The 12,951-nt window shown below is 23.7% G+C and overlaps 4 protein-coding genes across 4 annotated transcripts, besides 2 other annotated features; 1 reads left to right on the top strand and 3 right to left on the bottom strand.

Moving 5' to 3' along the window:
* Nucleotides 1-4: 4 nt before the first annotated feature.
* EHI_092070 (WD domain containing protein) lies at nt 5-619 on the top strand (the record flags this gene model as incomplete). Its single annotated transcript, XM_001913412.1, has 1 exon — nt 5-619. One exon carries the CDS (start codon nt 5-7, stop codon nt 617-619), a length of 615 nt encoding a protein of 204 aa, XP_001913447.1.
* Nucleotides 620-718: 99 nt separating this feature from the next.
* Nucleotides 719-2,167, bottom strand: EHI_092080 (uncharacterized protein; the record flags this gene model as incomplete). Its single annotated transcript, XM_649484.1, has 1 exon — nt 719-2,167. One exon carries the CDS (start codon nt 2,165-2,167, stop codon nt 719-721), a length of 1,449 nt encoding a protein of 482 aa, XP_654576.1.
* Nucleotides 2,168-8,379: 6,212 nt separating this feature from the next.
* Nucleotides 8,380-8,670: a repeat region.
* Nucleotides 8,640-9,592: a repeat region.
* Nucleotides 9,593-9,745: 153 nt separating this feature from the next.
* EHI_092090 (uncharacterized protein) lies at nt 9,746-12,145 on the bottom strand (the record flags this gene model as incomplete). The annotated part of the gene is made up of 1 exon (XM_649469.1): nt 9,746-12,145. One exon carries the CDS (start codon nt 12,143-12,145, stop codon nt 9,746-9,748), a length of 2,400 nt encoding a protein of 799 aa, XP_654561.1.
* A 212-nt stretch (nt 12,146-12,357) lies between these two features.
* On the bottom strand, nt 12,358-12,651 carry EHI_092100 (chitinase, putative; the record flags this gene model as incomplete). The annotated part of the gene is made up of 1 exon (XM_649470.1): nt 12,358-12,651. The coding sequence occupies one exon, from the start codon at nt 12,649-12,651 to the stop codon at nt 12,358-12,360; it is 294 nt and encodes a 97-aa protein (XP_654562.1).
* Between the last annotated feature and the right edge of the window lie 300 nt (nt 12,652-12,951).

Raw genomic sequence — 12,951 nt, forward strand, 5'->3', positions numbered from 1 at the left:
TGATATGAGACAAGCAAATCCAATTCATGTATTAAAAGGTCATTCTCATTGGATTAATGGTATTAGTACATCTACTGAATATGTACTTAGACAAGGTGGTTATGATCCATTAGAAAAAGACAAAGGAATTGATGGAGCAAAAAAAAGATTAGATAAAATAATGGGATGTGGTGGTGGTGAACGTTTAGTTTCTGCAAGTGATGATGGAACTTTATATATGTGGATGCCATTACAATCACAAAAACCAGTCCACAGACTTGTTGGACATTCAAGTCAAGTTATGTCATGTAAATTCTCCCCTGATAGTAGAATTATAGCAAGTACTGGATGTGATAAAAATATGAGAATTTGGGATGGATTTACTGGGTCTTGTTTACATACATATAGAGGACATGTTCAAACAATTTATGGATGTGCATGGTCTCCAGACAGTAGAATGCTTGTAAGTGCAAGCAAAGATAGTACAGTCAAATTATGGAATGTTGTTCCAGGATGTCGTAAATTAATGACAAATTTACCAGGTCATTTAGATGAAGTTTTTTCTATTGATTGGTCACTTGATGGTAGTTCTGTGGCAACAGCCTCGTATGATCATACTATTAAAATCTGGAGATATTAATAATTGATTGAATTTAGATTAGATTTTCATTTAAAAAAACCATAAAAATATAATAAAAAAAGAATTGATTCGAATTTAAATAAAGACACTCCCAAACAATTACTTATTTGCGGCAGCAGCTCTTTTAGCCTTAAGCTCTTCAAGTTCCTTTTTCTTTCTTTCTAATTCAGCAGCTCTCTCTGCTCTCAATCTTTCTCTTTCTTCTTTCTTCTTTTGAAGAGCTTCTTGTTGTTCCTTTAATTTTCTTTCTCTTTCTTCACGAGATTCAGTAGCTTGTTGTTTTGGAGCAGCTTCCTCAACTATCTTTTCTGTTGAAGTTGTTTCAACTGGTTTTGTTTCTTCTTTAATTTCTTCTTTAGGAGTTTCTTCAGGTTTTGGTTGTTCAACTGCCTTTTTTACTTTTTTAACTTTTTTGACCTTTTTAACTTTCTTAACTTTTTTAACATTTGATTGAGTACTATCTTCATTAGTTGCTTTTTTAACTTTTTTGACCTTTTTAACTTTCTTAACCTTTTTAACACCACCAGCTGCTGCTCCTTGCTTAAGAGCTTTTTCCATTTGTCTTTTCTTTTCTAAATATTGTTTTCTCATTTGTTGTAATTTCTCTGGATCGGCATTTGGATTTAAACGAAGTGCTTTCTCCATGAATGCACGCTCCTCTTCTTCTTCTTTTTGTCTTTGTGCTTTAGCTGCAGCAATAGAATTGTTGATTGATTCTTTTCTTCTTTTTTCAGCTTCTTGTTCAGCTTCAAAAGCAGCTCTTTCTTCTTCTTGTCTCTTTCTTTCTTTTTCTTCTCTTAATTTCTTTTGTTTTTCTCTTGCTTCTCTCATTGCCTTCTTACGTTCTTGGAGTTCTTTTTGTTCTTTTTCATAAAGTGCTTGTTCTTCTTGGGCTCTTTGTTCTTGTTTAATTCTAAGTTGTTCTCTTCTCTCGGCAATAGCTCTTTTCATTCTCTCAGCATGTTCTCTTTCTTCAGCCTCTTGTCGTTTGAACTCTTCTTCACGTTGTTTTTCTTCTTCTTCCATTCTTTCTTGGAGTTGTCTCTTTCTTTCAGCAACAGCTCTCTTAATTCTTTCTGCTTGTTCTCTTTCTTCTGCAGCAATTCTTTCAAATTCTTCTTGTCTCTTTTGTTCATCAAGTTCTAATCTTTGAGCTAATTGAGCCTTTCTTTCAGCAATAGCTCTCTTAATTCTTTCTGCTTGTTCTCTTTCTTCTGCAGCAATTCTTTCAAATTCAAGTCTTTCTTCTTCTTCTTTTTGTGCTCTTGCTGCAGCAACTTCTTGCTTTCTCTTAGCAATCTTTTCTTTTAACTTTTCATCATCTCCTTTCATAGCCTCAATCTCTGCTTCAAATTGTGCTTCAAGAGCTCTCATTTCTTCCTCCATTTGTCTCTTCATTTCTTCTTGTCTGGCTGCTGAGTCCGCTTCAAGTTGATCGTCTTCAACAATTTCATATTCTTCTTCTTCATCTCCTTCCTCTACTTCGTCTTCGTACTCTTCATCTTCGTATTCATATTCTTCTTCATATTCTTCGTTCTCGTCAGCCATATTGTTTTACTCTTTGTCATTATACAGTTCATTTAAATTTAAAACTCCTTCTATTTTTAGCTTATATGTATTTCTTCTTAAATAGTTTACTAATCAAAAAATATGGTTTTTTTCCTTTTAATTAGTCTGAAAAAAATCAGCGTTCTCTTCTCGTTATTTGATCTCAAAAATAAACGTTTTGTATTTTTATAGTTTTTTATTATTTACAAGTGAACCTTGTTTTTCTCTTCTAGAACATGGTTTATCTTGATATTTTATTCGCCTTTTCATTGTCTTTACTAGATTTTCTTCATTTTTGATTTTTTTTTCCTGTTTGTCTAAATAACAAACTCTTTCTCTCCTTTCTTCCTGATAACAAAAATCTTCATAAAACTTGTTTATTCTTTCTTATAAACCTCAAAAAGGTGACTCTCTTATTTAAAATATAACATTTGTTAAATATATGGGTTTTAGTATAGTGCCTTATTAATGAGTAATTTGATTTGAGTCCCAAACAGTCTCAAATAAAAAATGATTGAAACCAAATAATAAGGTTATTCATTATAGTTGTTTATTTTTCTTTTACAAGTAAAAATTTTTTTATTAAACTAACAAACACTAATATGATGTTTTAAAGAAAATTTCCTACTTCTTATACTTGACTTCTAAATGAAAGAACAAACTTATTTATTTGATTTGAAGTTAAAAGTTATTAATAGTTATATTTTTTTTCTTAGACATATCTTCGACAACTCGTTTTTTTAAGTCTATTTAGATTTAATTATTAGTGTATTGAACCACCTTTTTTGTTACTATTAGTTGAAATAATTCACTGTATAATATTCTGTATAGTATTATCTTCATTTTTTGTATTTTTAATGTTTTTTTCATTAATAAGAAATAGCTTCTTATTATTAATATTGCTTTTATTTATTTGTTTTTAATATTCATTTGGTTTCATTCACTCATTATCACACTAATTTATAAATGATTGTTGTTCTTCGTGTTATTCTTTTTCTAGATTTATCAGTAATAGATTATGATATTTAACAAACATCTTATAAATTAAGAAATTTGGCTATAATCATTTATTCTTAGAAAAAAATATTATCATTGATATTTTATTAAAGATTTTGGTTATGTTTCATCTTAGTATTGTAACCTTCATATCCAAGACAAGCAGGAACTAATATTTATAAACATAATATCATTTTTGACTCTTAAATTCATCATTATTTGTAAACATCTTTTAAATAATATAACAATAAATAATATTGATTCTTTTTTTTTTCATTCATTTTTTTTCGTTTTTATTAATTTTTGGTAGATTTTTAGCACTAAGCGTCATACATTATTAACCTCTTTTTAATTTCAAATTTAAAGAAACATTCAATGGTTATTTATAAATTCAAAATCTTTGTTTTGTATCAATTTTCAATTGATAAACTATAATTTTTAATTTTTAATTTAAAGGTATATAACTAAAACAATGAATCTAGTTAATTTAGATGATAAAGAATAAGATATTTTGTTTAAACCATTCAAATACAATACAAAATTAGTTAAACAAAGAAGATAAAAAAGAAAGGAAAAGATGAATAAAAATCCAAAAGAAAGAATGAACAAAGGATAAATAGTGTATTGCTTCTGTGTTTCTGTCTTCTTTATTTACAATACTTTCTGTTGCATTTGTAATTACAATAGTCAATATGAAAATAATCATTCGATGTTTTGTTTCAACTCTTCTCTTTAAATACATCTCTTCTTTTTTATATTATTATCATTTACATTCATTTTCTTTCATAATGACTCAATCATTTCATTATTCAATTCATCATAATGTTGTATAATTGTAAATTTCAAATCAATAATAAATAGAATGGATGATTGAAATAATACTCAATTCATTTTCGACAATCAAATAATAAATGAATAAATATTGAATATAATAAAACATAAACAATAACATTGATATTGATATTGAATGAATAATAATTTAAATAATAATCCAAACCAATGTCATTTTAAGAATATACTCATTACAATATCATTTATTCAAGTTCAATGTTTGAAGAAGTGTTTAATACTAAACACCACAAAAGAAATATAATAAATAGAAGAAACTATAAATGAATAATATCGAAAAAGAAGAATGACAATACATGACGAAGGATAAGTTGAATAAATAACAACATCCCAATGGTGTTTAAGAATAATGAAGAATGCAAAATGATATTGTCATAATAACAAAAGAAGAATGTAAAGAAAGAGAGAAAGAATGTTGAAAAGCAGAAAAGAAAAATAAAATGATGATAAAATAATCAATAAACAAAGTAAGAACAAGAAATAAGATAAAAAGAAAAGAATATATTTGATGAAGTTAATAAAAGAAGCATTACAAGAAAAGATTAATATGAATGAATAAAGAATTGGAAAAGAAGAGAAAATGTGATACAGAGATAAAGAAACAAAAAAAGAAAATAAGAAGAAAGAATACATTGAAATAAATAGCAATAAGAAAAGAAAGATAATATTAACACCAATATCATAATAAACAAATGACATGATTGATGAAAGAGTGAAAAATTGAATGAAATATACAAAAGAGTCAAATATATTACATTTAAAAAGACAAAACATATAATGTATTAATAATATAATAACAGTTAAATAATTGATAAAATAAATAGAAATAAAGAAAATAGAAATAACAGGAATGATATGAAAAAAAAAACAAATTAATATGAACAAAAAACAAATATACAAGAAGAAACACAGAAATAAACATATAAAACAACAGACATAATTAACAGAACTGAGTAAAAATAAATAGAACAAGAAACAAGAGTGAGATAGTTAGAACTGATGAGTATGAAGCAACAGAAACGAAACAACAATCGTTGATGAAATTGAAGTAAACAGCAAAGAAACAAACAATGATAACTCATAATTTGAATATTAACACGAAATCTATTTATATATAAACAAATAACAGAAGAAATAAACAAAGAAATAAAATATGAAAGAGATTCACCACTTGACTATATGAACAAAATAATAAACTAAGAAACAAGGTGTGATGACATTATGTCATAAACAAAAGAAAATAAGTATAAATAGATAAAACAGTAGAAATAAAGAAAAATAAAATACAGACAAATAAAACAACATAAACGGCAACGAAAAAAGCAAATAATTGAAAAAGAAGAGAATGAATGATATAAAAGAATAAAAAGAAAGTAAGAAGTAGAAGAAGATGAAGATGAAGAAAGAATAAAAGTAGAAAGGAGAGAATATAAAAAGAAAGAAGATAAAGTGTAATAAAACAAAAGAGATGATAAAAGAAGAAAAGAAAGAAAAAAAAAGGATGCAAATTTTATTGAAACAAATAAAAAAAGCGCAATAAAAAAAGCGCAAAATTTAATGATGCAAAATATTTAGCAACATTTTTATTGATGCAAAATATTTTGAAATAAAAATAAATCATCATTTGATATTATTATATTTGATAATAATTTATATTATATATTAAATACATCATATTTCTTTATTATTTATCTTTCTTTTTATTATTTCATCTATTCAATCATTCATTTATTCATTTATTATTTATATTTCATTTATTAAATAAAATGAAAATGAAATTGTAAAATATCAATTAATTAAATATTCATGAATAATAATTTATTAATATTTAATAATTGAAATAACAAATAATAAAGTAACAATAATGATATATTCAATATATTCTTTATTTGATTTGTTCAATATTAGATTATTCTATTTCATTGTCATTTCATTGTCTTCATTATTTTATTTCATTATTTCATATTCATTTATTATTTTTTAAAATCAAATAAACAATAATATTGATATTCATTCATCATATTCATTTAATATAATAAATATACACAACATTTCAGAATAAATAACGAATATTTAACATTGAAAATATTGATTTATTCAATATTTTGTTCAACATAAAATCAATAAAACATATATTTTGATAATACACAAATGAAATAATAATGAAATATACAATACTCAAGAATTAATAAAAAAGAAATAAAAAGAATAAATGAATATAAAATTGATAAATAATAGAAGAAAGAAATAGAAAAACAACGAAAAACAAATAATATAAAAAGAAGAGAAAGATATAAAAGAATAAAAAGAAAGTAGAAGAAGAATATAAAAATAATAAATCACAAAGAGGTAATAAAAGAATGAAATAAAAAGTGTGTTTTTAATGTAAAAATTAGAAATATTCAATAAAAGTGTCTAATTTAATGATGTAAAATGATTAATATTATTTTATTATTGAAAAATATTTTACTCTTTTTTATGTTTATTATTTATATGTATAACTTCATCATGATGTTTATTATATATTCAATCATATGTGTTATGTTATTATAATATATAATAAGTGATAAAATATAAATGAAAATGATATGAATATATAACATAGATTGAATATAGAAAAACAAAAGAATAATAAGAATAAATGATAAATAAATATAGAAATGATAATCAATGATATAATAATAAAATCAAATTATAAAATATAAAATTAATATTAATATAAAACAAAAGAGAATAAATATAAAATGAGAGTAAATATAAATGATAATAATATAAAAATGATAAAAATGAATAAACAAATACATCTAAATATAAAAGAATAACAATAAGAAAATCTAAATAATATAAACATAAAAAACATAAAATAAGAAGAATACAATGATATAATAATATATAGATAATAAGAATAATACAATGATACATAATATAAACAGAGAAATAAATATATAAAAATACGATAGATAAATAACATAATAATCAAAAGAATAAAAAGAATAAAAATAAATATGAATAATCAAATAATCTATTTCATTAATATTTCATACAAAATATAAATGATTATAAAATATAAACATAAATATTTACATATTCTGTATTTTTTTTTATTTTTTTATTTTTATTTTTTTTAGGAGCAAAATATAATAAAGTGGAAAATTCTAATGATGCAAAATATTTTGCATCTTTTTTCTTTTTTATAAATTATTTAGCTGCATTTTTTCTTTGCTAATTTTCGTACCCCAACATAAACAAAAAGAAATAAAAATAAAGAAGTTGAAAAAGAAATAAAGAATATAAAATAAGAAGAATAAAAAGAAACACAGAAAAATAGAAGAGATAAACTAGAATAATATAATATCGACAACAAGAAAGACAATGAATTAGAACAACATGAATAGCATATGATCATCTCAAACCAGTATAACAAAATAAAACATAATTATGAGTCAATAGCAGGAAATAAATGAAGAAAGTTGAATAAATGAAGAAAAGAACAAAGTATGAAATAAGGTTTAAAATAGAAACGAGTAATTAATATATGAGAATAATAGAAATAAAAGAATAAGAGTCATAGAATAAAAAGAAATACCTGAAAGAGACAAATCATACAATATTCAAATAGTATTAATGAAACGAAATAGAAATAAATGTTCAATCACAATGATAAAACAATTGAACAAATAAAGAAGAGAAAAACAAAAAAGAATATAAGAGAAAACAGAAAAATGATAGAAGAGATGATAGAAGAATAACACAATAAGAAAGGGATGAAGACATAATGAAATAAGAAGAAAAAAGAAAGAATAAAAACATAAAGAATAAAAGTAAATTAAATAATTTAGATACAATAGTATATAATAATAAAAGAAAATAAATAAATGTGTAAGAAATATAGAAAATGAAAAAATATAATAGTATATGAAGAGGTACAATAATGCACAAAACTACAGGATATTGTATGGATAGGTTTTATTTTAAATTTGTTAGCTTCATATATTAGAAATAAATGAACAATAAATATTAAACAATGAAGCAAATAACAAAATAAAAGTAATGAAGAGATTCACATGTGTCAAACTCAAAAATTGATAATTTGAAACATAATAGTACAAAGATAAGTAATAGAAATAAAATTAGTATAAAGAGAGAATGTATGAATAATATGATAATTCGAATACATGATAATAAAATGATAAATAATACATTAAACAAGAAGATATGAATGAAACATGAAATAATAGAAACATGAAAAGAATGATTGATAAAACTAAACACATGCATAGTGAATAAATAAGAAATAAAACAACATAGTTTTAATCAATTCAATAAATGATAAATGTATTGAAATACATTTAATGAAAACAAAAAAATAATAATCAATTATTTAAGTGTTAATAGAACTTGTTTCTATTGTTCCTGACTCATTGGAGAAGAAATCAATCGCTGATTATTGGTCTATTATCTAATGGAGCTTGTCTTATTGTCATTGAACCAATGTTTCATGACATCCATCACGTTATTTATTACAAGGTTTTTGATTTCTTTAATGATGTTAATCTTATTTTTATTTCTTTAATTAATCTATTACTTTCTCTGTTTACTAATCCATTTATTGAAATTACTACTGGAATTATTTTGTCATTTATAATTTCTCTATTTTCTTCCTTATTCTAATTTTCTTGTTAGAATCAAACATGATTTTATTTGTATTGATTCTGATTATTTCTTCCTTATTAAATTTAATTCTTTATTCATTGTCATCATATATTTTAGGTATTTTATTCTTTCTAGTGATTTGACTTTTATTCCTTCTTCATCATGTTCTTTTAATTTCATGATGCACTTTATTCTCTACAATTTTCTTCCCTTGACCAAATCTTCTAGTCTATTTATTTTCTTTAGGATTTCTTTTATTTCATCATTTTTATCTCTTATTATTTTATTTTGGAGATAGAGGTGCATAACCATTGAAATCCTCTTCATATCATCTTGCAGATAATGCATTCTGCTTCCTGACCATATCCATCTATTATTAATTTCCATTATTAATCGGTCAGTTTCTTTTCTTTGAAAGTAGTAATTAATGTTTGTACATTTTTCTATTTTCATTTCTTTTACTTTATTGATGAGAGTTTTAAGATATTCTTCATCAATTTCTGTAGAGTTATTCTTTAATATGATGTTTTTTATTATTGAATTACTCTCTACTCTTCCTTCTATTATATCATTTACTTTCATTTTAATGTATTGTTTAATATTTTCTTTTATTTTATGTGATATTTTAATATATTTAATATATTCATTTTCATTATTGACATTGATATTTATTGCTTTTATTATACTTTCTATTTGTTCCCATCTTAATTTCTTATATAATTTCTTATTTAACCAATTAATTGCAAAACAATACAACACTTCAATTAAAATTCTATTTCTTTGGTTTGTTGTATTTCTTCTTGTATTTTCATTCTGTTTTTTGACAATCATTGCTTTGTTTTTCTCTTCGATTTCCACTACTGTCTTTTTCATAGGAGTAGTTTCGTTCATCTTCATCATTCTTGACGGTATTCTCATTACTGGCTGGAGAAATGTAAAAGAATAAATAAACATAAAAAGAGTATTACTGGATATTATAAAGAAAAATAAAAAATATTTTGATAAAATAGATATTTTAATTATAGCAATATAATAATTGAAACGGTTATATTTGAAATAATACATTTTATTGTACTGCATTTAATCAGGCACTGGTAATGGAATTTCTTTTGTAGCTCTAAACTTATCCATGTTATTAGTCATTTCGAATTCAACTCTAAAAACGTTCCAAATTCCTCTTCTAGTTACTTCAATAATACTAATGACAACAACAATACATTCTTTAACAATTTTATTTTCATCAAACCAATTAAAATATAATAAAATGATATTAATAGTCCAACCAAAACGAAGAGTAATATCAATGGCAATTGCAATAGGATAAATCCATTTATAATACAAAGTTTTCTTTCTAAGGAAGTTATATTTTTTTCTCATCAATCCCCAATCCATTAAAATATCCCAAGTGCCTGAATAAATTGAATTACATAAATTAATAAAAATATAAATTGGCACTGTTACTGTTTTATATAAAGAACGTATTCCTCCACCAATTCCATTACAAATGGAAACAAAATATTTACCAGCATTAGCTAATTGATACATATTTCCAGAATCTCTTGCTGAACGAAAACATTGAAGAAAACGGAACATTGGAGGAATACATGAAAAAATTGGATTAATAAATTTAGTATAATCCAACATTTTTACACCTCCAAATTCAGAATTAGAATCGTTATTAGTAATCCATCCTACAATAAAGAAAGTTATACAAAAAATATAATCACTAAAAAATGGTGAAATAGAAGTCATTTGATCAGCCATCCAAAAATCTTTAAAATAAACTTTTTTCCAAGGAGCACTGATAATTCTAAAGATAACTTTAATAACCCAAGAATGTCTAATTTGTTTTATAATAAATACAATAGTTAATATTAACACATTAATTAATGGAAAAATCCAATAAGGGATATTATTTAAAAATTCAAATCCATAAGGTGGTGATAAACAAACCATCATACAATATAAACATGTAGTTGTTAATAATATTTGTGTAATACCTGATTCTATTGCATGAATATAATTATATTTTCTTTTTTGCATATCAAAAATAAATGGATAATTAATTCTTACTCTACGATAAATATACATATCAATTCCCCAATAAATTTGTAATAAAGAAAATAATAAAAATGCTCTTGTCATATTAATTATTGAAATAATTTCTTTTTCTGTAAGTTTTTTAATTGATAATGTATTTAATAATTGGTCATCTGATTGTTTAATACTTCTATAATAACTAATTATTTTTATAATAAGTAATATTATAACATAAATTGTACCACCAAATAATACTCCAATTCTCCAATACCTCATTGGATTAATATCTTGTGAATTAATTTTAAATTGGTTTAGTCTGTTTGTCTCATGAAAAGCATCTTGGAATAATTTCTCAGTTTCTTCTATAAGAATTTTAAGTTCAACCATTTTATAAAATTTAGTACTTTCAAGAATTTCATCTTTAATTGTTTCCATTCTATCATATCCAGTTATTTTATCACTTTTTTTTAATATTTTAATAATTGCCTCATTATTTAATGAACAAAAATTTTGCATTAATAATAATCCTCTATAATATTCTTCTGCTGCTGTTCTTAATTTATTTCTTTTTCTTCTTGATATTTCACTATGTTCTTTTTCTAAGTCTAAAAGATCTTCTTCACAAATACCTTCATTATTATCACTATTACCTCCTTCTTCACTTCCTTCATTTGTTTTTACAGTAGAGTCTGTGCTATCTTCTTCACTACTAATAGTAGAACTTCCTTTCTTTTTTGAGTCTGAACTATTAAATGATCCTTCTCTTGAAATTGTTCCTCTTCGAGACCTTGCATGTTTTAATGTTGATGCTGCTAAATCAATTACATCTAATGAACCTCCAACTTCCTCTGTTTCTTGGAACATACTAGCAGCAATTTTTAAACTTTTTCTTTGGTTTCTTTTATTTTCTCTAGAATTTTCTGAATCCCCATTATTATATTTTAATACCTTTTTAATTCCTTTTTTTTCATGAGCTACCAATTGTTTATAAATTGGTTGGAACTTTTCTTTTTTATGTTGTTTTGGGTCAACAAGTCCAAATGCCATTAAACGATCATAAAAATCATTAATAAATCTACATGACTCTTTTAATCTATCACAATAAAAAACATCAATCTTTTCTATATTAAAATCAAATTCTTTCCAAAAATTTTGTTCTTCTGTAGCAATTTTAGTTGTTAACATTGTATAATCTCCTTCTCCTCCTTCTTCACAAAATTGTCCACCTGGACTTTGTGGTTCTGTTGAATTATCTTCTTTGGCACTATTAGATTCATCACTCATTTCAATAACAATATCTTCAACTTCATGTTGCATATCCCCTAATTGGTTTTTTAGTGTTTGTATTGAATTAAGCTTCCTACATAATAGATTATAATCAACATATTGGTCTTCCCATTCGACCGTCATCCCTTCATTGAATTTCTGCGCAAATTTCATTCAATTCAATTATCAGTTTCTTCTATCTTTCTCAAATCCTTCCTTCCAAAACTCCACTTTTCTTCTTCCATTTCTTTCTCTTTCTTTCGTTTTTTTTCCATCTATTTTTCTTTTATTTCTCACAAAAAACAAAATAATAATTTAAAACTGTTTTTTATCTTGTCTCTTTATTTTTTTTTTCATTTCTACTTATTTTCTAAGAGTAAATGAAATTAACAATAATCATCATTTGTTGGTTGTTCTTCTGAAGAATGATTTGGTGTTTCATCTCCATTTCCTGGTGTTCCAGTACAATCTGTCATTGTCTGAAAACTATATCCACATGGATTAAAACTACTATACCCACATTTACAATCTGTTCCACTAGCACAGGATAATGCTGAACCACTATCAGTTCCATAACACCAAATGAACTTTATGTGGTCAGTGCAATAAAATCCATTTTTCTTTCCTTTACAAAAACCAGATAAAACATATTGTATTAATAAAATGATTAATATCATCATAGTTTAGTTATTTTTTTTTCTAATTAATATATTCCTTTTCTATTTGTGTATTTTCATTTAAAATAGATTCTTAGATTAAAATTCTTTCTTTTAATTTTAAAGAATTCAGGTATAAAACAAGTTATTTCATTGTTACAAATTCCATCTATATTTTTATTTCTCATAGTGAATCTGTATTGATAATGTATTTACTATTTTATTCTATTATTAAATATTCTTATTTAAAATAGGAATAATATATTTATAATTTTTTATTAAAAATTTATAAATATATTTTATCAATCTTTGTACAGAAATATT

This window comes from Entamoeba histolytica, genomic scaffold (genome assembly GCF_000208925.1).
Source record: "Entamoeba histolytica HM-1:IMSS scf_1104750517707 genomic scaffold, whole genome shotgun sequence".
Classification (NCBI taxonomy): Eukaryota; Evosea; order Mastigamoebida; family Endamoebidae; genus Entamoeba; species Entamoeba histolytica.